This window comes from Mobula birostris, chromosome 1 (assembly GCF_030028105.1).
Source record: "Mobula birostris isolate sMobBir1 chromosome 1, sMobBir1.hap1, whole genome shotgun sequence".
Classification (NCBI taxonomy): Eukaryota; Metazoa; Chordata; class Chondrichthyes; order Myliobatiformes; family Myliobatidae; genus Mobula; species Mobula birostris.
The window spans coordinates 250560304-250586294 of record NC_092370.1 but is presented as its reverse complement, the minus strand read 5'-3'; the positions used below and the strand labels follow the sequence as shown (position 1 = coordinate 250586294).

At 46.0% G+C, this 25991-nt stretch overlaps 1 protein-coding gene across 4 annotated transcripts in view; it reads right to left on the bottom strand.

The window, feature by feature from the left end:
- The window catches only part of asb2a.1 (ankyrin repeat and SOCS box containing 2a, tandem duplicate 1), a 76620-nt gene extending 51084 nt beyond the window's left edge, over nucleotides 1–25536 (bottom strand). The window contains exons 1-4 of one of the 4 annotated variants that reach the window (XM_072274645.1): nucleotides 25300–25536; nucleotides 10159–10434; nucleotides 3624–3722; nucleotides 1699–1865 (exon numbers count right to left, since the gene is read on the bottom strand). In XM_072274645.1, the coding sequence (XP_072130746.1) occupies nucleotides 1699–1865; nucleotides 3624–3722; nucleotides 10159–10415 (523 nt within the window). In that variant the 5' untranslated portion in view covers nucleotides 10416–10434; nucleotides 25300–25536. The remainder of the gene's footprint in view (nucleotides 1–1698; nucleotides 1866–3623; nucleotides 3723–10158; nucleotides 10435–25299) is intronic. The other 3 variants (XM_072274653.1, XM_072274639.1, XM_072274631.1) reach the window with 3 other exon arrangements.
- Nucleotides 25537–25991: the final 455 nt, after the last annotated feature.

Here is a 25991-nt window from a genome sequence, read left to right as displayed (position 1 = left end):
ATTCCAGACCAATCTGTAAGGAATTTGTACATCTCCCCATGACCTCTGGGTGCCCAAGTTTTCTCTCAAAGTTCAGAAACGTACCGGTTAGTAGGTTAAGACCACAAGACATTCAAGCAGAATTAGGTCATTCAGCCCATCATGTCTCCTCTGTCATCGTGGTTGATTTATTATTCCTCTCAACCCCATTCTCTCATCTTCTCCCCATAACTTTTAATGCCTGACTAATCAAAAATACTTTAAATGTATCCAATGACTTAGCCCCCACACCACTTTGTGGCAATGAATTCCACAGATTCATCACCTCTGAATAAAGAAATTCCTCCTCATCTCTGTTCTAAATGGACATCCCATTGTTCTGAGGTTGTGCTTCCTGGTCCTAGATGCCCCCACCATAAGAAACAGCCTCTCCATATCCACTGTATTTAGGCATTTCAATACTTGATAGATTTCAGAGATTCCCCCTCGACCACAAGTCTGCTGTCACCAGTACAATTTTGTCTTCAGTGGTGTGCTGGGATAATGACATCAACACGGGTGATGCCAACAGGTTCAGTAAACTGATTAGAAAGGCTAGCTCGGTTATAGTAGTCAAACTGGACACACTGGAAGCTGTGGTAGAACGAAGGACCCTATGGAAAATCCTGGCAATTCTGGACAATATTTCTCACTCTCTGCAGGTCACCTTGGCTAAACAGAGGAGCACTTTTAGTAATAGACTAAAGGCTGATTTATACTTGTACGTACCAACTTACGCCGTAGCCTACGCAAGTGGGCTACGCTGTTGTGAGCATTTGTACTTGTGCGTTGGTGTGTCTGCGTCGCTCTGCAATTTAGGCACGTACATGCATGTGCACATCACACATGCGCACATACCTGCCCGTGCAAGGCTTCATGGTCATGGTAGTCTTTCTTGGAGTAAACAAGTTTAAAGCAAGCATCTTTTTCGTAAAAGCGAAATGCGTCCTCCAGAATTTCGGAGGTCTGTAAAGCTTTATGGAAAACATTGCAGCCAGAGTTCCTTCCCTGCCCTTCAGTTGCCCAATGGGAAGCTATTGCAGCGTAGGAGGAAATGCGATGCGACCAAACGGACCAATCACAGTTGTTGCGGTCTGCGTTGCCGTGACGCGTAGTTACATTTTGGGAGAGGTGCACGTCAGGCTACGGCGTAGGGATCCGCGTAGGCACTGCGTAGGGTTCGTACCTACGCTGTACCTACGGCATCGATTTGACGCACAAGTATAAATCAGCCTGAATACAACTGTGCTGCTCCAAAGAGCGCTCTATGAGGTCATTCTTACCCTCGGCCATTAGGCTCTATAATGAGTCAACCTATAGTTGGGGAAGTGATGACCCCCTCCTGTTAGACTGTTTGTTATAACTTATCTTTAACTCTTTCTACTTCTAATATTTATATCTGTGCACTTGTAATACGACTGTGACATTGTAATTTCCTTTGGGATCAGTAAAGTACTTATGGTTGTTCTAATCTCCTGCGAGTACAGGCCTAGGACCATTAAACACTCCTTATATGTTAACCATTTCATTCCGGGATCATTCTCGTGAACCTCCTCTGGACTCTCTCCCAAACCATATGGCTTTCAATTCCTTTGCCATGTTCCTTCCCCGTCAGGCTGTATGTCATGAAATTAAAACATCAAGCCAGTCATTCCTGAAGCCACCCAGTCACTTACTAACCTGACAGCAGCAATTTCACGCATCCTGGTTTGTTGTAAAAGACGGCTTCATGTAGAGGGATCCAACCATCTGGATTTGGTGTGCAAAGGCTCTTCCCTGCTTGTATCATTCTCTTCAGAGCTTCTTCGTCCCCTTTACTAATTGCTATGGCAACAGGATCAGGCTCCCTGGAATCAAACATGGCCAGATGAAGTAAGACCATTAGACATAGAGGCAGAATTAGGCCATTCAGCCCATCGCACCTACTCTGCCATTGTATCATGGCTGATTTATTATCCCTCTCAACCCCATTCTCCTGCCTTCTCCCTGTAACCCCTTTGACACCCTGATTAAACAGGAACCTGCTTTAAATATACCCAATGACCTGGCCTCCGCAGTCATCTGTGGCATGTTTGCACTTTATCCCATTGTAAAACACTTTTGAACTACATTCTCTGTATGGAAAGTGCTCTATAAGTAAAGTTATTAGTAGTATTTATTTTTTCTCACCTCAAGCTGGTAAAACCTGAGGCACAGGCATAGCCAAGCACACTCATTTCTCAATTGCTAGGAACTTTCGGACTATTCTAGTGATGTTTAGTATTGTGGCTTTCTGGAAATTTACATAAAAATTGTTCTGTAGGCCTAATTGTTTAATGCTATTGTGTAGTGACTTTGGGATGACACCAGTTGTAGCTATTACTGTTGGGAGAATGCATACCTTGATCATGTTCCATAGTCCTGCAATTTCCTTTTCTAATTCCATGTCTTTCTGGTGTTTTCCCCTTTAGTGATTTCTGTATGTTACATGTGCTTGGAATGGTTGTATTGCTTTTGCTTGTTTATCTTGCAATATTTTATCCGGACAGTTATTATGGATTATCCTATCTGTAATAATGGATCAGTCATAATATAGTTTGTAGGAATCTGATTCTAAAACTGAATCAGGCCTGTATTTGTAATCAGTTATGGTGTCTTTTATGGGTTTCTATCTTAAAGAAAGATTTTAATGAATGATGTTTGCCACTTGATTGCACTTGTGTTAGTAATCAAATTGAGTTAAATTGCTGTAATGTGTTGGATTGTTTCTGCTTCTAGAAAGAACTGTTCTCTAAGCCAGGCGCTTGACACTTCCTTGTCGACATCTAGTCTGCTCAGCTCGTGGGGATGCCTTCCATAGGGTCATGCTGCTCCATTGGTTAACTCTTTCTTCAATGGCGATAATTTCTTCATTTTCCTGGGTTGTGCTTTCATTTAAGTTTTGAGGCCTGTACTTCTTATCAGAATTGCATATGCTCATATGGAGCACTGAATCCTGTTTTCCTTGATGAAAATATATCCTCAGAAATATTATCTGACAGTTGTGTAAATTTCCTACACCTGTTCTGCCCCAGGGTAGTGTCAATCTCAGCACGTTCGAGTGGACATAGTGTTTTCTCAACTTTGTCATTTCAGTTCTTATTTTTCCTTGTAAATTTTCCAGATTGGTTTCTGACTAAGATATTATGCCTAAAGCAACAGTAAAAGTGTTTATTGCCTTTGTTATATTTTTACTACTGAGCTCTGCTCCGCAGATTTTCTTAAGCCTTGAGGTAAGTTCTGCTGAAAGTTTTCCCCATATCACACTATGATCTGTTTTCTTTGCCTGTTGATATACGTTCCATATTCATCCAGCGGTTGTACTGTACCCCGCTGCTCCGCTTTACATTCTCCCAGCTCTATTTCCCTTTTCTTTATGCTTAATATTCTGCACTTATCTAATCCAAAATTCATGTTTACAACGTTAGAAAATAGTTCTACTATTTGAATTAATTGCTTAATTATTATCACTGTGTTTTTATTTTTCTCAGCGCGAGCTGGCAGAATGCGAGATCCCGGCATCGCCAAGCAGGCTCGTTGTTATTATGATTAATCTCTCCCGCGCAGGAACAACGCCACACACTTACGCTGCCGGTTTGGAGACGGGGAACGGTCTGCCGTCGTATCTTCTGGAGAAGGCTGACCTCGGAGGGTTCGCTGAGGGAGCAGCGCCGGTCACCGGCGACCTGAGAGAGGGTCGAGAATAAAAAAGCTGAAAGTATTGGGGATAAGAGAATCCCGTCATCTTGTTGTACCCCGCAGTCTTTTTTTTTGTGTCAATGTGAACAGCCGGGCTCCACTCTGCGCTCGCACGTGTTTATTTTTGGCTTCGAGACGCCAAGGGACTGTTTGACCATATAAGACAATAGACTGAGAGTTGTGTCAGACGGAAAGTGGACACTTCGGGGCAGAACATCGCTCAGGGCAGGAGCAGACAATCTTACAAACGATCCCTGTCACTTCCAAGTGGAGTTGATTTATAGGGGCATCTTTAAACTGCTATAATACTCCGCCCCTCGTTAGTTTCCCGAGACAAATCCGTGATCCCAAAGCCAAAAAATAAAGGGCAGAGCAACAATAAAAAATCTGTTGAACGTGGGCGCGCAGTGAAAATCCACAGCAGGTCCCGGCTTTCGGGGCAACACGGGGTGACGGTGACAAACGAGGATAATCGTATATCCTGGTGGAGGCAGAAGGTGGACGGGGGAGGGGGACTCAAGTACGATGCACGGTGGCTTAAGGCAGTTATAGCTGTGATGGTAATGGGGATGAGCTCCCACTACCTATTAAATGCTCCCAATGTCGGCAACTCCATTAGCCTCTGACAACCAAGTCCAGCTCCTGGCCTAGTGCCCGGCGGAACCGTTTCTACTAACAGGAGAACGGGCAAAGGTGGGTTATTGGTGCCTTTAAGCCGAAAGGGAAAATTCAGAGTTGGAGTCCGTAAGGCAGTCCTAGGTTGAGTGGACGATGACTGGCGTCTCCGGCGACGCTGCTGGTGTCAAACTGTAACGGTTTTCACCTTTTCTACCGATTCATCCGCTGCGTGGAGAGAGCTCGGGGGGTGGGGGGAGCCTGCTGCGCCGGCAACAGCTTGCTCTCCATATCCTACTGTCCTGGCTTGGGTAGGAACTTCGCTGGGCATCTAGGACGCAGTATCCACGGTCGACCCGTGGGACGCAAGGAGGGTGATTGTAATCAGGGAGGGGAGAGCAGGCATTCCATTCAAACACCTGCTTCCAGTTCAGATGGGACAGAACAGACTATCTAACCTGGACCCGGATCGTAACGTTTTCAAGCCGGGGAGTGGTAGTGGGGACAAGCTCCCACCGGCATGCGCCTCAAATAGCCTCTGACAACCAAGTCCATCTCCAGGCCTTCTCGTGTGGCTTAGCCTCTAAGCCCGGCGGAACTGTCTCTACTGACAGGAGAAGGGGTGAAGGTGGGTCCTGGTGCCTTAAAACCAGTGCTTCGGGTAGATGGAGCTCGTCAGCCTGGGAAGGCAGTCCATCTAAGAGAGGGAAAACTCTGATTTCACACCTCCGCTGCCTTGCGGCCATACCCACTCGTGAGAAAGGCTTCGGGAGTAAACCCTGAGGGCAAATCCAGAGCTGGAGTCCCTAAGACAGTCCGACGTTGCCTTCAACCTCATTCTGGCAACTGCTGCGACGACGCTGGTGCCAAGCCGTATAGGCCCTTGCCCTTCGCTTGGACAACATCGGTGTCGTGGAGAGGGGAGACTTGCTGATGGGCAACTGCCGGTCTAGCATACAACCTTGACCAGGCCTACACCCTGGAGAGGACACTAGGCTTTCCAGGCGCAGGTCCATGGTCTCGCGAGACTCTCGGATGCCACCACCACCAGCAGCCCGGACCCGTGACACCTCCTCATTAGTCAGGAAGGCACAGTGGTGTCTACAGTTTCTGAGGAGACTGAGGCGCGCAAGGCTCCCGTCTCCATTTTAACAGCTTTCTACAGGAGCATCATCGGGCCATTCCTATCTGGCGGTATCACTGTGTGGTACAGAAGCTGCAAGTTACCGCGCCACAAGATACTACAGAGGATAGCAAAAACCGCCGAGAGGAGCACTGGGGTTTTGTGACATTTACCCGAAGCGCTGTTGAGGATCCCTACCACATCCCGCAATCTCTTTGACCCACTACTATCAGTCAGGACGCACCGGAACGTCAGGACTAGGACTGCCAGACTGGGTAACAGCTTCTTCCCTCGGGCTCTGAGACCTGCCACCACCGAGGTTTCATCACTATGACAGCGAACTGTTTGCTGTTTATCTCTGCTGCGCACCATGCGTTTTGAATTATATTTTATTGATGTGCTGTGGTCATATTTTGTTTCATGTATGTGATATATTGTCACGGAGTGCGCTGACAATATCAGAACCCAACAGCAGAGAGGAAACACAGACGGCGGCGAGAGGTTATTCACAATAATTCCAAACTCAGCCCAGCGACCCCGCGGGAAGTAGCATTCTCAAAACCGGGACCCCTACGATTAGCGCTAATCGGACATCCACAAGTAACTCGGAATTCCAGAGCCTATCTAAGTAAACTTAAACAGAAAGCGCCAGGAGATCGCATTAAGTGCGAGTCGCTCGAGATAAACACAAGGACCTCTAAACGATTAAGGACTCGCATGAAACAATTTTGATGTGTGTTGCTTGAATTTCCAGCATCTGCAGAATTCCTCAGCTTACAACAATTAACCTATTCGGGTGCTCTATAAAACCTCGGAGACCAACGCTCTCCGGCGCCCCGCACAGGCCCGAGGGGGCCTCACTACATGGACAAACACGCACCCTGGGCCGTGGTGCGGACGAATGTTGTTTTGTTTGCTTGTATACATTTACACAGCCAGATAACTATAAACTCGAACTTCAACCCGAGTCCCTTAGATGGTCAGCAGGATTTTCCCACGATTCAACGGCAACTTCTTCCCCTTCACCGTCAGATTTTCGAACGGACAATGGACCCAAACACTGCCCCGTTATTCCTCTCTTTGCCCTGTCTATTTATTTTGCAGCTTAGAGCAACGTACGTACGGCTGCCCAAAGCAACGATTTCCACGTCACATAAAACCTGAATTTAGGAGCATCTGCGGATGCTGCAAATCCAGAGTAACACACACAAAATGCTGGAGGAGCTCAGCAGGTCAGGCAGCATCTATGCAAATGAATAAACAGACGATGTTTTTAGCCAGGACCCTTCTACAGGTCTGGAAAGAAAGGGGAGGAGCCAGAATACGCAGGCGGCGGGGGTGGGGGGAGTGCAAACTGGAAGGATAAGAACATAGAACATAGAATAGTACAGCGCAGTACAGGCCCTTCGGCCCACAATGTTGTGCTGACCCTTAAGCCCTGCCTCCCATATAACCTCCCCACCTTAAATTTCTCCATATACCTGTCCAGTAGTCTGTTAAACTTCACTAGTGTATCTGCCTCCACCACTGACTCAGGCAGTGCATTCCACGCACCAACCACTCTCTGAGTAAAAAACCTTCCTCTAATATCCCCCTTGAACTTCCCACCCCTTACCTTAAAGCCATGTCCTCTTGTATTGAGCAGTGGTGCCCTGGGGAAGAGGCGCTGGCTATCCACTCTATCTATTCCTCTTATTATCTTGTACACCTCTATCATGTCTCCTCTCATCCTCCTTCTCTCCAAAGAGTAAAGCCCTAGCTCCCTTAATCTCTGATCATAAGAAAGGGGAGGAGCCAGAATACGCAGGCGGGGCCGGGGGGGGCGGGTAGTAGAAGCTGGAAGGATAAGTATAAACACAGGAGATTCTGTAAATGCTGAAAATCCGAAGTAACACACAGAAACGCCGGAGGAACTCCGCACCGACAGGAAGGAATCAACTGAAATTCTTCTTCAGAAACTTCGACTCCATCGATGCTGCCAGACCTGCCGAGTTCCTCCAGCACTTTGCACATGTTGCTTCAAAAGGATAAGCACCAGGAGGGAGATTAGCGGGGAATGACAAGGGAATCACTGAGAGATCGATCCCTGTGGCAAGCGGAGGGTGAGGTGGAGGCCAGGATGCGATTGGTGGTGGGTTGCATTGAGGATGGTGGAGGCTGTGCAGAATGATGTGCCAGACACAAAGTTCGTGAGGTGGCAGGTTATTTATTTAATAATAATAATAAACCTGATAATGATATGAAGAAAAAGCCTTCAGAGGAACTTAACGTGTCTGGCAGCATGCGTGAAGGGAAACGTACAGTTGATTTTTCTGGAGCAGGTGAAGGGCCTCGACTTAATATGTGATCTCTTTATTTCCCACTACTGCTCCTGCAGCTGGCTTGTTTCTCCTCTCTCCCCCTCTCCCCCTCTCTCCCCCTCTCCCCCTCTCTCCCCCTCTCTCCCCCTCTCTCCTCCTCTCTCGCCCTCTCTCCCCCTCTCCCCCTCTCCCCCTCTCCCCCTCTCTCCCCCTCTCTCCCCGTCTCTCCCCCTCTCTCCCCATCTCTTCCCCTCTCCCCGTCTCTCCCTTCTCTCCCCTCTCTCCCCCCTCCCCTCTCCCCTCTCCCCTCTCTCCCCCTCTCCCCCTCTCCCCCTCTCCCCCTCTCTCCCCCTCTCTCCCCGTCTCTCCCCCTCTCTCCCCATCTCTTCCCCTCTCCCCGTCTCTCCCTTCTCTCCCCTCTCTCCCCCCTCCCCTCTCCCCTCTCCCCTCTCTCCCCCTCTCCCCCTCTCCCCCTCCCCATCTCTCCCCCTCTCTGCCCCCTCTCCCCCTCTCTCCCGTCTCTCCCCCTCTCTCTCCCCCTCCCTGTCTCTTCCCCTCTCTCCTCCTCTCTCCCCTCTCTCCCTGTCTCATCTCTCCTCCTCTCTGCCCCTCTCCCCATTTCTCCCCCTCTCTCCCACCTCTCCCCACCTCTCCCCATCTCTCCCCATCTCTCCCATCTCTCCCCACTCTCCCCCTCTCTCCCCGTCTCTCCCCTCTCCCCATCTCTTCCCCTCTCCCCGTCTCTCCCTTCTCTCCCCTCTCTCCCCTCTCCCCTCTCTTCCCCTCTTCCCCCTCTCCCCCCTCTCTCCCCATCTCTCCCCCCTCTCCCCTCTCTCCCCATCTCTCCCCCTCTCTGCCCTGTCTCCCCCCTCTCTCCCATCTCTCCCTCTCTCTCTCCCCCTCTCCCCGTCTCTTCCCCTCTCTCCCCCTCTCTCCCCCTCTCCCCGTCTCTCCCCTCTCTCCCCCTCTTCCCCCTCTCTCCCTGTCTCATCTCTCCTCCTCTCTGCCCCTCTCCCCATTTCTCCCCCTCTCTCCCACCTCTCCCCACCTCTCCCCATCTCTCCCCCTCTCTCCTCATCTCTCCCCCTCTCTCCCATCTCTCCCCACTCTCCCCCTCTCTCCCCTCTCTCCCCATCTCTCCCCTCTCCCCATCTCTTCCCCTCTCCCCGTCTCTCCCTTCTCTCCCCTCTCTCCCCTCTCCCCTCTCTTCCCCTCTTCCCCCTCTCCCCCCTCTCTCCCCATCTCTCCCCCCCTCCCCTCTCTCCCCATCTCTCCCCCTCTCTGCCCCGTCTCCCCCTCTCTCCCATCTCTCCCTCTCTCTCTCCCCCTCTCCCCGTCTCTTCCCCTCTCTCCCCCTCTCTCCCCCTCTCCCCGTCTCTCCCCTCTCTCCCCCTCTCCCCTCTCTCCCCCTCTCCCTCTCTCTCCCCCTCTCCCCGTCTCTCCCCGTCTCTCCCCTCTCTCCCCTCTCTCCCCTCTCTCCCCTCTCTCCCCCTCTTCCCCCTCTCCCCTCTCCCCCTCTCTCCCCCTCTCTCCCCATCTCTCCCCCCTCTCCCCCTCTCTCCCCCTCTCCCGCTCTCTCCCCATCTCTCCCCCTCTCCTCTCTCTCCCCCTCTCCCCTCTCTCCCCCTCTCTCCCCATCTCTCCCCCTCTCTGCCCCCTCTCCCCATCTCTCCCCCTCTCTGCCCCCTCTCCCCATCTCTCCCCCTCTCTCCCCCTCTCCCCTCTCCCCTCTCCCCCTCCCCCTCTCCCCTCTTTCTCCCTCCCTCCTCACCCCCCCAGCTCTCTGTCTTTTCCTGTCTAGCTCAGTCTGTAGACCACGTGTGTGTATGTGTGTGGGTGCAAGCTCATATGCATGTGTATGAGACTTGCACATCTTTAAAAGGCGATGCCTCAGAAAGGCAGCACCCATCACTAACGACCCCTATCACCCAGGACAGGGCCTCTTCTCGTTACTACCACCAAGGAGGAGGTACAGGACCCTGAAGATCCAAACTCAATGCTTCAGGAACAGCTTCTTTCCCTCCGCCATCAGATTTCTGAATGGACAATGAATCATAAACTCTACTTTTTTCTCTACTTTTGCTCTCTTTTTACTACTTAGTTAATTTAATTCTTATTTATATTTCTTATTGTAATTTATAATTTTAAAATAATGTATGGCAGTGCACGGCTGCCACAAAACAACTAATTTCATGACAAGTTCAAGTTGGAGTTTAGTACCCATGACTGTAGCTAAATGAAACCGTGTTCCTCTGGGTTCAGGGTGCAAAGCATTATCACCAACAGTCACACACAGCACAAGGCACATAAAGCACGTATGTCAGCGATACATAACCTGATTTTGACTCTGTGGCTCGCTGTCCGTTCAAACACGCGTGTGCTCACCTGTTCTTGGGGCATGGCTGGGGTCCCAAAGCCCGGACAGCTGGATGATTGCCCTGAGCTTGGGCTCGGGCTAGGGCCCTGGGGTGAGTCGGCACTGTCGAACCGGGAGGCTGGGCAGAGGAGGAAGAAGTGACAGAGAGGCTTTGCTCCACTGCCATCTGAATGAGCTCGTCCTCACTCAGGCTGCTGTACAGACTGTATTCCTCCTGGCCGAAGGTGTGGCCCGAATCACGGCTGCCTGTGACCCGTGTCGCCATCCTCCCACAGTGGTAGCGGCTGTAGGAGAAGGAGTACCCAAAGATTGTTAAAACACTTGTGCCTTGCCAAGTTTTCTTTAAAAATTTGCCACATTCCTTGCCATTTGTGTCCAATTCTGTTTAAAAAAATCTGGGAGGTTCTGGACAACTAAATTCTTGAGGGGTAATTTCAAAGGAGATGTGAAGGTCAAGATTTTTGCACAGAGAGTGGTGGGTGCCTGGAATGAGCTGCCTGGCGTGGGGGTAGAGGCAGACACATTAGGGACATTTAAGAGACGTTTAGATAGACACAAGAATGTGAGGGAGATGGACACTGTGTAGGCAGAGGGGATTAGTTTAGTTGGCCACTAGATCGGCACAACATTGTGGGCTGAAGGGCCTGTTCCTGTGTTTTAAACATAATCTAATCTAATCTGTCTGGTCTATACATGTGTTGATTTGGAGAAAGTTTCCACCACATACTGAACAGGACGTCTTATATCAGCCTGGCATGACCAATTGGAGAATGCAAACATGTTATAACATTTTGCCACTGTTGCTCCCACACTGTGACATCTTCGTGGAGATGGTGCTGAAAGGCATGCAGAAAATTGATGAGAAGCGAAGGGCGGGGAGGTGGGGGGTGTGGCACAATGCAGAGAGTGCCATTCTGTGGTGCTTTTTAACGTTGCTTTTAGAGCTGTCTCATACAGCTTTACATAAAACCATATGACTTAGGAGCAAGTTTAGGCCTTCTGACCATTACATCATGGCTGATTCATTATCCCTCTCAATTCCATTCTCCTGCCTTCCCCCGTAACCTTTGACATCGTGACTAATCAGACCCATCCACATCCACTTTAAATATACCCAATGACTTGGCCTCCACAGCCGTCTATGGCAATGAATTCCACAGATTCACCACCCTCTGGTAAAAAAATTCATCAGCTCTGTTCCAAATGGACTTCTCTCTATTCTAAGGCTGTGCCCTTTGGTCCTAGTCTCTCCCTCTGTAGGAAACATCCTCTCCACATCCACTCTATCTAGGCCTTTCAATACTCCTTAGGTTTCAGTAAGTTACCCCTTCATTCTTCTGAACTCCAGCAAGTACAGACCCAGAGCCATCAAAAGCTGCTCATACGTTAACCCCTTCCAGGAATCATACAGGCGATCAAGTACTTTTGAAGACTAGCCACTATGACTGTCCCTAAATTGGATGCAGTGGGGCCTCGCAACTCAGCCTCTGTTGTTCTGTATCAGATCATCCAACTCGCTGCAGTCTCTGAGTTTTCAGATCTCCCTCCTGGACACCCCAAAACCAGAGTCAACATCACCTCTGTTTACAGAGCATGGTGCATGCCTGGCAGGTCGCTGGACAGTGGCAAAGAATCACAGAGCAGCAAGTAATGCACATTGAGAAACACTTGTGGTAACACAAGTTTAAAGAGCAAGATACGACAACATTATGTCCTTGTTTTCACATCCCTCCATGGTCTCAGTCCTTCCTTTCACTGTATTCTCCTCAGGCTCTACATACTAATGATGTAACTGCACTCCTACTCTTAAATAACCCAGCCTTAATGATTCCACTCTTCGGAAGCATGTGCCAAATTCCAGAGGTTTGGAAATTTCACACTAGATGTAACAGAAAATCCACAGATGTACCGTGGAGAGCATTCTAACTGATTGCATCACTGTCTGGTGCGGAGGGGCCACTGCACAGGATCAGAAAGAGCTGCAGAAAGTGATCAACTCAACCAGCACCACCATGGGCACTATTCTCCCCAGCACTGAAAACGCCTTTCATTTGTTTATTTATTCAGTTATTATTTACTGAGATTCCATTCAGAATAGGCCTTCCAGTCCTTTGAGCTGCATTGCCAGCATCCCCCTGATTTAATCCCTGTCTAAACATGGGACAATTAACAATTAACCAAACAACCGATACATGCTGTGGACTGTGGGAGGAAACTGGAGCACCAGGAGCAAACCCATGGGGAGAAGATACAAATTCCTTACAGGCAGCGGTGTGAATTGAACCAGTTTTTCCTGTACTTTGAAGCTTTGTGCTAACCACTACACTACCGTGCCCCCCATCTTCAAAAGGTGATGCCTCAAAAAGGCTGCATCCATCGTCAAAGACCAACATCACCTCGGACGTGTCCTCTTCTCATTGCTACCATTGAGGAGGAGGTACAAGAGCTTGAAGGCAAACACTCAATGTTTCAGGAACAGCTCCTTCCCCTCAGCCATCAGATTTCTGGAAGGACAATGAACCCGTGTACTCCAAAAGGACCACATCCTTGTCGTGGTTTGGAGGCTTGCATGTCTCAATGACCCGGAGAGCTGTGTTGGCTGGAGTCAGGGCTTTATGCTTTGATTCTTGGTAAGGTCACCCATGCCAGGTCATAGGGTAGATGACAGACCAGGAGTGGTCCACTGGTCCTCCAGGTTTAGGGGCTCAGCTCAGAGCTAACTACCCTCTGGTCATATAAAGCCATTGCAGAAACAGCACAGAAGAATTCTTCTACATCTGAGTGGCCAAGGACAGACAGAGAGGGAGGACTTCATTGCTGCCCTAAACACCAGCGGCGTAACGGGAAGTAAGTAAGTAATGAAGCGATGTGCACCTCCTCACTATTGTCTATCTTTCTTTGCTCTCTTTTTGAACTATTTATTTAATTTAATTTTGTATATATGATTTCTTACAGTAATTTATAGTTTTGTTTTATTATTATGTATTGTAATGTATCCGGAAGCAGGGTGGAGATAGCAGAGGAGGTGCAAGGCGCTCCTTCCCTCTGCTAGCCTGGAGATCACCCCTGGGCAGGGTGTAGCACCTGCTTAGCCCCCGATCAGGGTCACGTGAAGCCATGGGAGCAGCTGGTGCATATCACAAGTCCTGGATATGCAACCACCAGGCAGACAATCTCTGAAGAGTATTGACAATGGCTGAGGTTACCCATCTTTCAAAGACACTGCCCAGAAGATGGCAAAAACAAGCCACCTCTGTAGAAAAATTTGTTAAGACCAAACATGATCATGGAGACTATGATCGCCCACGTCATACGACACGGCACATAATGATGATGTCATACGACAGGGCACATAATGATGATGATGATATATGATGATATTGTACTGATGCCACAAAACAATAAATTCCAAACCATATGCCAGTGATATTAACCCTGATTCTGATTCGGATCCTGAACCGGATCTTGGACTAAGATGTTGATCTCCTTTAGTACATCTTCAAACAGTTTGGATTTTATACAAGTTTTATCAAGTCTTGATAACGTCACTTTCAATTACGTCGTGACTATTTGCTATTTCAAAAGCATAGTATTAATGCATGTGGTTGTTGGTGAAGAGAATATTCACAGTAAACATCGCTTGCTTTTATTTCCCCCAGCAATCATCATTATAGTATCTATTCAGATTCAAAGTAATAGAGCAACAACTTAAAGATTCAATATTGTTTAACATCATTTCCCGTACACAAGTGTAAAAGGAATGAGTCATAGATGTGAACAGCACTGAATCAGACCATTTGGCCCTTCTAGTCCTGCCGAACCATTTGATCTGTTTACTCCCATTGACATGCACCTGAACCATAGCCCTCCAAACCCCAGCCATCCAAACCTCTCTTGTATGCTGAATTCGTGCTTGCATGCACCACTTACACTGGCAGCTCGTTCCACACTCTCAGCACCCGCTGACTGAAGAAGTTTCCCCTTATGTTCCCTATAGCCTTTCTAACTCTCGCCCTTAACCCATAACCTCTACTTGTTGTCCCAAACAACTTCAGTGGAAAAAGCCTACTTGCATTTACCCTATCTATATCCCTCTTAATGTTTTATACCTTGAACAAATTTTCTCTCAATCTTCTACATTCCAAGTCGTAACCTATTCAATCTTTCCTTGTAACTCAGGTCCTCCAGACCTGGCAACATCTTTGTAAATTTTCTCTGTACTCTTTCAACCTTGTTTACATCTTTCCTGTAGATGGGTGACCAGAACTGTACACAATTCTCCAAATTAAGCCTCACCAACATCTTCTGATCACAATACAATTAATTTCAACATGAAATTTGATAGAGGGAAAGTAAAGTCTGATGTGGCATTATTTCAGTGGAATAAAGGAAATTACAGTGGTATGAGAGAGAAGTTGGCCAAAGTAAATTGGAAGGAGATGCTGGCAGGGATGTCAGCAGAGCAGCAATGGTGTGCGTTTCTGTGAAAAATGAGGAAGGTGCAGAACACATATATTCCAAAAATGAAGAAATATTCAAATGGTAAAATAGTACAACCATGGTGACAAGGGAAGACAAACCTATTGTAAAAGCAAAAGAAAAATTAGTGGGAAGATTGAGGATTGGGAAGTTTTTAAAAACCTACAGAGAGCAACTAAAATCATTAGAAGGGAAAAGATGAAATATGAAATAGCAAATAATATCAAAGTAGATAGAAAGCATAGAAAACCTACAGCATAATACAGGCCCTTCAGCCCACAAAGTTGTGTCAAACATGTCCCTACCTTAGAAATTACTAGGTTTACCCATAGCCCTCTATTTTTCTAAGCTCCATGTACCTATCCAAAAGTCTCTTAAAAGACCCTATCGTATCCACCTCCACCATTACTGGCAGCCTATTCCACGCACTCACCACACTCTGTGTAAAAAACTTACCCCTGACATCTCCTCTGTACCTACTCCCAAGCACCTTAAACCTGTGCCCTCTTGTGGCAGCCATTTCAGCCCTGGGAAAAAGCCTCTGACTATCCACATGATCAATGCCTCTCATCACTTTATACACTGTAAAAGTTTTTTCCAGTATGTAAAAAATAAAAGTGAAATGAGTGTGGATATAGGACCGCTAGAAAATGAGGCAGAAGAAATAATGATGGGGACAAGGAGATGGCTGATGAACTAAATGAGTATTTTGTATCAGTCTTCACAGTGGAAGACACTAGTAGTGTGTCAGATGTTGTAGTGTGTGAAGGTAGAGAAGTAGGTGAAGTTACTATTACAAGGGAGAAGGTGCTCAAAAGCTGAAAGACCTAAAGGTACATAAGTCACCCAGACCAGATGAACTGCATCTTAGGGTTCTGAAAGAGATAGCATTAGAGATAGTGGTGGCACTGGAAATGATCTTTCCAAAATCTTTGGACTCTGATATGGTGCCAGAGGACTGGAAAATTGCAAATGTCACTCCACTCTTTAAGAAAGGAGGAAGACAGCAGAAAAGAAACTATCGACCAGTTAGCCTGACCTCAGTGGTTGGGAAGATGTTAGAGTCAATTGTTAAGGATGAGGTGATGGAGTACTTGGTGACACAGGACAAGATAGTACAAATTCAGCTTGGTTTCCTTCAGGGAAAATCCTGCCTGATAAACCTGTTGAAATTCTTTGAGGAGATTACAAGTAAGATAGATAAAGGGGATGTAGTGGATGTTGTATATTTGGACTTTCAGAAGGCCTTCGACAAGGTGCAACACATGAGACTGCTTACCAAGTTAAGAGCCCATGGTATTACAGGAAAGTTACTGGCATGGTTGGAGCATTGGCTGATTGGTAGGAGGCAGCAAGTGGGAATAAAATCATCCTTTTCCAGTTGGCTGCCAGTGACTAATGGTGTTCCACAGGGGTCAGTGTTGGGAACACTTCTTTTTATGCCGTATAGATGATGGAATAGATGGTTTTGTTACCAAGTTTGTAGATGATACAAAGACTGGTGGAGGAGCAGGTAGTGTTGAGGAAACAGATAAGATGCAGAAGGACTTGGACAGATTAGGAGAATGGGCAAGAAAGTGGCAAATGAAATACAATGTTGGAAAATGTATGGTCATGCACTTTGGTAGTAGAGAAAAATGTGCAAACTATTTTCTAATCAGGGAGAAAATCCTAAATCTGAGATGCAAAGCGACTTGGGAGTCCTTATGCAGAACACCCTGAAAGTATATACAAAAGTACATTCCAGTCAAAAGTAAGGACATTAAGCGTGGGGAGAGCCAGCCTTGGATAATTAAGGAAATAAAAGATAGTATCAAATTAAAAGCTCATGTGTACAAAGTCGCAAAGAGTAGTTGGAGACTGGAGGATTGGAAAAACTTCAAAAAGCAACAGAGAACAACTAAACAGGAAATAAGGAAAGGAAAGATAGAGTATGAAAGTAAATTAGCACAAAATATAAAAACAGATAGCAAAAGTTTTTATAAATATATAAAGCAGAAGAGGGTGGTTAAAGTCAACGTAAGTCCCTTGGAAAACAAGAAGGGGAAATTGATATTGGATGATAAGGAAATGGCTGAGGCATTGAACGACTATTTTGTGTCGGTCTTCACGATGGAGGACACATCTAATATGCCAAAGAAGGATGTTATGGACGAAATGGGACGTGAGGATCTTGATAAAATCACTGTCACTAAAGAGATAGTGATGAGCAGGGCCTGAGGGTACATAAGTCCCCTGGTCCTGATGGGATGCACCCCAGGGTGCTGAAGGAATTGGCAAAGGTTATAGTAGACACATTGGTAATCATTTATCAAAACTCTCCGGACTCTGGGCAGGTCCCGGCAGATTGGAAGACAGCAAATGTCATGCCACTTTTTAAAAAAGGATGTAGGCAAAAGATGGGCAACTATAGGCCAGTTAGTTTAACATCTGTAGTCGGGAAAATGCTCAAAGCTGCTATTAAGGAAGAAATATTGAAACATTTAGAAAGGAGTGGTTCCATTAGACAGATGCAGCATGGATTCAGAAAGGGCAGGTCCTGTTCTTTGAAGACATAATGAGTGCAGTGGATAGAGGGGAACAGGTGGATGTCATATACTTGGATTTCCAGAATGCATTCGATAAGGTGCCGCACAAGAGACTTATACATAAGATACGGATGCATGGAGTCGGAGGAGGTGTATTGCCAAGGATAGTGGATTGGTTAACCAACAGAAGGCAGAGAGTTGGTATAAACGGGTGTTTCTCCGGTTGGCAGTCAGTGGTGAGTGGGGTGCCGCAGGGGTCGGTGCTGGGCCCGCAGCTGTTTACCATTTACATTGATGATTTGGAAGAGGGGGCTGAGTGTAGTGTACCAAAATTTGCTGATGACATTACACTGAGTGGAAAAGCAAATTGTACAGGGGATACAACAGGAATTCTGCAGATGCTGGAAATTCAAGCAACACACATAAAAGTTGCTGGTGAACACAGCAGGCCAGGCAGCATCTCTAGGAAGAGGTGCAGTCGATGTTTCAGGCCGAGACCCTTCGTCAGGCCTGAAACATCAACTGCACCTCTTCCTAGAGATGCTGCCTGGCCTGCTGCGTTCACCAGCAAATTTTATGTGTGTTGCTTTTACAGGGGATGTTGAGAGTCTACAGAGGGATATAGATAGGTTAAGTGAGTGGGCCAAGGTCTGGCAGATGGAATACAATGTTGGTAAATGTGAGATCATCCACTTTGGAAGGAGTAATAGAAGAGCAGATTATTATTTAATGGTGAAAGATTGCAGCATGCTGTTGTGCAGAGGAACTTGGGAGTGCTTGTTCATGAATCGCAAAAAGTTGGCTTGCAGGTGCAACAGCTTATTAAGAAGGCAAATGGAATGTTGGCCTTCATTGCTAGAGGGATTGAATTCAAGAGCAGGGAGATCATGCTGCAACTGTACAGGGTACTGGTGAGGCCGCACCTGGAGTACTGTGTGCAGTTCTGGTCTCCATACTTGAGGAAGGATATACTGGCTTTGGAGGCAGGGCAGAGTTCACCAGGTTGATTCCAGAGATGGAAGGGTTAACCAATGAGGAGAGTCACCTGGGACTATACTCTCTGGAGTTCAGAAGAATGAGAGGAGATCTTATAGAAACACACAAAATTTTGAAAGGTGTAGATAAGATAGAAGTAAGAAAGTTGTTTCCATTGGTAGGTGAGACTAGAACTAGGGGACATTGTCTCAAGATTCAGGGTAGAAGATTTAGGATGGGGATGAGGAGAAACTGTTTTTCCCAGAGAGTGGTGAATCTGTGGAATTCTCTGCCCAGGGAAGCAGTTGAGGCTTCTTCACTAAATATATTTAAGAAACAGTTAGATAGATTTTTACATAGTAAGGGAACTAAGGGTTATGGGGAAAAGGCAGGTAGATGGAGCTGAGTTTACGGACAGATCAGCCATGATCTTATTGAATGGCGGGGCAGGCTCGATGGGCTGGATGGCCTATTCCTGCTCCTATTTCTTATGTTCTTACATTCTTAACTTGCAGGTTGAGTCGGTGGTGAGGAAGGCAATTGCAATGTTTGCATTCATTTCAAGAGGTCTAGAATACAAGAGCAGGGATGTGATACTGAGGATTTATAAGGCACAGGTGAGGCCTCACTTTGAGTACTGTGCTCCTCATCTAAGAAAAGATGTGCTGGCAGTGGAGAGGGTCCAGATGAGTTCACAAGGATATTTTCAGGAATGAAATATTTATCATATGAGGAACATTTGATGGCTCTGGGTTTGTACTCACTGGAACTGAGAAGAATGAGGGGGGATCTCATTGAAACTGTTTGAATGTTGAAAGGCCTAGACAGTGTAGATGTGGAAAGGATGTTTCCCATGGTGGGAGAGTCTAGGACAAGAGGGCACAGCCTCAGGGTAGAGGGGTGACCATCTGTCTTTAGCCAGAGGGTGGTGAATTTAGAACATAGAACATAGAACATAGAATAGTACAGCACAGTACAGGCCCTTTGGCCCACAATGTTGTGCCGACCCTCAAACCCTGCTTCCCATATAAGCCCCCACCTTAAATTCCTCCAATTTATGGAATTTATTACCACAGGCAGCTGTGGAGGCCAGGTAATTGGGTGTGCTTGATAGGTTCTTGATTGGCCATGGCTACAGGGAGAAAGCTGGGGAGTGGGGTTGAGGAGGGGAGAAAAGGATCAGCCAAGACTGAATGGCAGAGCAGACTCAATGGGTCAAATGTGTGAAATGATGCACCTTGTGAGAGCTAATAAGGCTAGGACACACACGATGAATTATTGACCTCCAGGGAATAGTGAGAAACAGAGAAAGTTTGGTATACATGTCCAAAGATTCCAGAAGATTATGTCAGGCCTGCACAGGCAGGCACCTCCCAGATTCCACCCAGCTAACAGGAGTTGCCTGACACTTTGTTCCTGACTCATCACCTGTACCCTATTTCAACCTAGATCTCAGCCACAATCCCTGTTTACCCATCGAACCATCCAGCCTCAACCAGTTGTTCCTAGCCTTCAGTTACCTATTAGCTTGTTATTTTTAGTGTCTGTTCTCTCTTGTTTTGGGGCCCCTTATGGCTTGTAATTTTTGCTGTTTATGATTAAAGTTATCAATTACCACAAAATCATCTCCATTGCTCTACATTTGGATCAAGCCTTCTCTGCATTGCCTGACATACTATAAATAGATGGTTAACAAGGCACATGGGATACATGCCTTCATTAGCTAGCACATAGAATATAAAGACAGGATGATATGATCGTTCATTTATTATGTGCCATGACATATGGCATAGGCGATCATGGTCTTCCTATGGCAAATTTTTCAACAGAAGTGCATCCCTGTTGCCTCCTTCTGGGCACTGTCTTTGCAAGACAGGTGACCCCAGCTATTATCAATACTCCTCAGAGATAGTCTGCCCAGTATCAGTGGTGACTTAGCCAGAACTTGTAATATACACCAGCTGCTCATATGACCATCCACTGTTACTCACCTGCTCCCATGACTTCATGTGACCCTGATCCAGGGGGTGGATGAGGGAGGGTGCAAATATCATGAAATTTGTTGTTTTATGGCAGTAGTTCATTGCAATACATAATATTAAAAACTATAATTTACTAAAAGAAATATATACATATAACATTAAATTAAGTAAGTAGTTCAAAAGAGAGCAAAAAAATAGAGAGGTAGTGTTCATGGGTTCATTGTCGATTGTCCATTCAGAAATCTGATGGCAGAGGGGAAGAAGCTGTGGCTGAAATGTTGAGTATGTGTCTTCAGTCTCCTGTACCTCATCCCTGATTGTAGAAATGAGAAGAGAGAGTGTCCTGGGTGATTGAAGTCCTTAATGATGGTTGCCTGGATTGATGCAGGCCAATTAACACAACCCCATTGTCTTAATGTTTGGCTGCTGGATATGCAAATGATCCATAGTCACCATTTTGTAAACCATATCTCTTAGGCTGTTACTTTAATTCACTGCTTGCCATTTACAATAAGAGCTGAAGACTGGTTGCTGCTTGAATTAATTCTCAGAACTCCAGAATACTCCTTAATAAGAAGATCAACAACAAGAATGGAAGTAGTTTTGTTTTCTCCTACTGGTTGATGACGAAATCTTCAGCATCATCTTTCACTTCGCTATTTGGCAATTGTCCACAACTGATTGCTAAGCATTTTGCAACTATAAATAAACATACGACCATAAGACATGGGAGCAGAAATGGCCAGTCGGCCCAACGAGTCTGATCCACGAATCCACCATGGCTAACTTTTTATCCCTTTTATTCTCCTGCCTTTTCCCTGTAACCTTTGATGCCCTGACTAATCAAGAACTTAGGAGACCTGTTTTAAACATACCCAATGACAACTCTGGCAATGAATTCCACAGATTCACCACACTCTGGCTAAAGAAATTCATCCTCATCTCTGTTCTAAAAGGACATCTCTCTATTCTGAGATTGTGCCCGCTGGTCCTAGACTTCTCCGCTATAGAAAATATCCTCTCCACATCCTCTCTACCAAGGCCTTTAAATACTTGATGGGTTTTGATGCAATCACCACTCATTCTTCTAAACTCCAATGATTTCAGGCCCAAAGCCATTAAACACACTTCATAAGTTAACCCTTTCATTACTGGAATCATTCTCGCAAACCTCCTCTGGACCCTCTCCAATATCAGTCCAGGTGCCAGGGTCGGGGATGTCTCGGATCGGGTCCATGGCATTCTACAGGAGGAGGGTGAGCAGCCAGAAGTCTTTGCACACATGGACACCAATAACATAGTTAGCAAAGGTGAGGAGGTCCTGAAGAAAAGTCTTAGGGAGCTCAGCAGAAAGCTGTAAAACAGGACCGCTAAGGTAGAACTCTTTGGATTGCTGCCTGTGCCACACACCAGTGAGGGTAAGAATAATATTATCAGGCAGGTGGTGAGTGGCTGATGAACTGGTGCAGGGAGCGGGGATTCAAATTTATGGATCACTGGGATCTCTTCCGGGTTGGTACGATCTATACAAGAGGGGTGGGTTACATCTGAACCCAAGAAGGGCCGATATCCTTGCAGGCAGCTTTGTTAGAGCAGGGAGGGTTTAGACTCATTTGACAGGGGTATGGGAACTGGAGTGATAGTACTGAGAATGAGGTAGTTGGTTCACAAACAAAGGCAGTGTTGAGTGAGACAGCTAGCAAGAAGAGGCTTTTGATAAGGAAAATTGCAGTCAACAGGAGGAGTTGCAATGAAAAAGGAGGACAAAATTGAAAAGGGTGACCACAGGACTGAAAGTGCTATGTTTGAATGCATGAAGTATATGGAGTAAGGTGAACTTGTAACACAGTTACAGATTGACATGTATGATGAAGTAGGCATCACTGAATCATGGCTGAGAGATTATAGCTGGGAACTTAACATGCGAGGTAAAAAATGAAATCAAATCATTAGAAAGAAGAGACACAAGATCAGAAGATGTTGAATCATTGTGGGTAGAGTTAAGCACCTGCAAAGGTTATAAGACCCTCATGGGAGTTAGTTGTATACAGACCCACAAACAGTGGTAAAAATGTGGCCTACAAATTACAATGGAAGATAGAAAATGCATGTAAAAGAGCAGTGTTAGAATAGTCATGACGAATTTCAATGTGCAGGTAGATTGGGAAAATCAGGTTGGTGCTGCATCCCAAGAGGAGGAATTTCTAGAATGTGTACGAGATGGCTTTTTAGAGCAGTTCATGGTGGAGCCCACTAAGGGATCGGCTAATCTGGATTCGGTGTTGTCCAATGAATTGGAATTGATTAGAGAGCTTAAGGCAGAGGAAACCTTAGGGAAGGTGATCATAATGTGATAGAATTCACCCTGCAGTTTGAGAAGGAGAAACTAAAGTCAGATTTATCAGTGTTACAGTGGAGAGAAGGGAATTACAGAGGTATGAGAAAGTAGCTGCCAGAATTGCTTGGAAAAGAACACTGGCAGGGATAACAGAGCAGCGATGGCTGGAATTTCTGGGAACAATTCAGAAGGTGCAGGATATATACACCCCAAAAAGGAAGAAGTATTCTAAAGGCAGGATGACATGTGTGGCTGACAAGGGAAGTCAAAGCCAACATAAAAGCCAAAGAAAGGGCATATAATAGAGCAAATATTAGTGGGAAGTTAGAAAATTGGAAAGCTTTTAAAAGCCAAAAGAATGCAATCAAAAAGATCATAAAGAAGGAAAAGATGGAATACAAAAGTAAGCTAGCCAATAATATTAAAAAGGAATCCAAAGGTTTCTTCTGAATTGCAAAGTGTAAAAACAAGATGAGAATAGATATCGAGCTGCTGGAAAATGATGCTGGAGGGGTAGTAATTGGGGACGGTGGGGGACAGTATAAAAGCAAGGATGTAATGATGAGGCTTTATAAGGCACTGGTGAGGCCTCACCTGGAGGAGCAGTTCCGGGCCCCTTATCTAAAAAGTATTTGCTGACATTGAAGAGGGTGCATTGGAAGTTCACAAGAATGAACCTGGGGTTGAAAGGCTTGTCAAATGAGGAACATTTGATGGATCTGGGTCTTTACTCATTGAAATTCAGAAGAATGAGGGGTGACCTAATTAAAACCTATTGCATGTTGAATGGCCTCAATAGAGCGGATGCGGAGAGGATGTTCCCTGTGGTGGGAGAAACTATGACCTGAGGACATGGCCTCAGAATAGAGGGGCATCGTTTTAGAACGTAAATGAAGAGGAATCTCTTTAGCCAGAGAATGGTGAATCTGTGGAATTCTTTGCCACAGGCAGCTGTGGAGGCCAAGTCTTCATGTATATTTAAGGCAGAGGTTGACAGACTCTTGATTTGTCAAGGCATGAAGAGATTTGGGGAAAAGGCAGGAGATTGGGGCTGAGAGGAAGATTGGATCAGCCATGATGAAGTGGTGGAGCAGACTCGATGTAATTCATTCACTGGGGTCTTTCTTCAGAGGCTAAGAATTTCAGGTTTATGTTGCATACATTCTCTGATATAAGTGGAACAATTGAGCCTCTGAAATGGCCCAATTCTGCTCCTGTATCTTCTGGCCTATGGTCTTGTCTTCTAGTCCTCTCAAAATGAATACTATTATTGCATTTGCCTTCCTTACCACCGAATCAACCTGCAAGTTAACCTGCAGAGAATACTGCACAAGGACTCTCAAGTCCTTCAGCACCTCCTATTTTTTGTATTATTTCTCCCTGTTTAGAAAATAGTCTGTGCCTTCATACCTTCTACCAAACTGCATGACCAGACATTTTGCGACAGTCTATTCCATCTGTCACGTCTTTGCCCGTTCTTCCAATCAGCCTAGGAACTCCTGTATCTCTATTAGAGACAGGCAAGGTGCAGGGAGTCTGGAAGATTACAAATATTGCAGCGCTGTGAGATAGGGGAGAACTAACCCAATGAAACATAGTACCAGAAAACTTAACATACAACTCTTCCCCAGATGAAAATAGTGCATCTCCGTGGGTCATTTGCCAGGGCTGAACATGTAATCTTGCCTCAAGTTTCGAGATGTAAATGGTTCCTGCCTCACGCAACAGGATCGCGGGTAAACAAAACTGACGAAGTGAAAACATTGTCTCGCCGCGGAGAGTTTACAGTGAAATGTCTCCTGAAACACGAGAACATGGTGACCACGGAGAGTTTACAGGAAAAAGTTCACTGGCCGTTTAACATACCGGTGTTTCTGGTTGAACTCCGAAGTCTCCATTAAACCAAAACAAAATGTTTCGATGTACTGTATATTTTAGGTGGAATATGTGATCATCTCCCACCGGGCTATCCCGTGACCGGTTTGGCTTTCCAGAAGGATTCTGAAAACAGAAGCTGACGGAAGCCTACAGCTGTGCAGTCTGACTCTAACCCCCTGTGACACCACCATGTAAACACCGCAACACATCCAGCGCGCTGCGACTCCTGGAAATGACTTTGCCGAGACAGACAAACTTTCCCCGCTCGTTTCAGAGATTATCCTTCATTTTAAACCGCAAATCACCAAAAATTCGCGAGAAAACCTGCGTGCATTATCTTTTCTCTAAGCCCTTTAACCAAAACCAGCATGAGGGGGCATGAGTCCCCCGTCCTAACTACTCTGTATTGGCTTCCTGTATCTTTCAGAATTGATTTTAAAGTTATTTTTCTTGTTTTAAAAACTCGCAATAGTCTGGGTCTGGAGTACATCTCAGAATCACTTTCGCTTTATAATCCTGCTTGAGCTCTCAAGTCTTCTCCTGCTGGTCTCTTAAATTTAAACAATCTCCTTCAAAAGAAAATTGGCAGATCAGCTTTTTTGAACTGCGCTCTTAAACTGTGGAATTCAACTACGAGGGTTGTAGGCTCAGTTAACACTTTTAAACGTCAGCCAGAACCTGTTTATTTAACCTTGTTTTTAACTGACATCTTTTTGTCTTTTATTTTCTTTTTTTTTCTCATTTTCATGTTTGCAATTCATCCCATTGTAAGACACTTTGAACTACATCGTCTGTCTGAAAATACTTTATAAATAAGTTATTATTATTATTTCAGTGCCTATGGTTAAAACCAAAATCTTGTTTTTTTTTTCGTTATCGTTACAATTCCACATTACCGTATCAAACGAACGCGGTAGGCGCTGCGTAAAGTTTGCAGAGATTTTAACCCGGTTCGAATGGTGACATTACCGGCTGTCAGGGTCGCGGCGCAGTCACAACCACTTGTCTCTTCGTTCCCGCAGCGCAACAGCGGTTGGGAGCCTTTTCCCGAGTTGACGAGGTAGTGCTGCCTTGCCCGCTGTCTCTTCACTCTGTCCTCTGTGTAAGGTTAGAGAGGGGGTAAAAAGCTGTTCTATTTTTGTACAAGTGCGTGATCAACCATGAAAAGTGAAATATGTTGGTACACCAGCCAACTGGAGCGCAATGAGAGGTATATTTAACCATCGGAAGAGCGGCAGCAGCCTACTTGCCATCAAGGACATATATATAGATAGGGCCAGTAGCATCATGAAGGGTCCCACCCACCCTGCTCATGGACTGTTTGTCCCACCCCCGTCGGGGAGAAGGCTACGTAGCATCCATGCCAGGACCACCAGACTCAAAAACAGTTCCTTTCCCCAAGCAGTAAGGCTGATCAACACCTCCACCCACTAACCCACCCCTCCACACCCACAACCACGAAGACTTTATCATTTCTTGTCTGTCACCGACTGTGCATAGTGTCATGCAATCAAATCAACCTATTTATATAAGCTATCTAATGTATGAATATTTATGGTTTTTTAAAATTATTGTGTTCCTTGTGTTTGTTTTTGTGCTGCATCGAATCCAGAGTAACAATTATTTTTTCCCCTTTACACTTGTGAACTGGTCATGACATT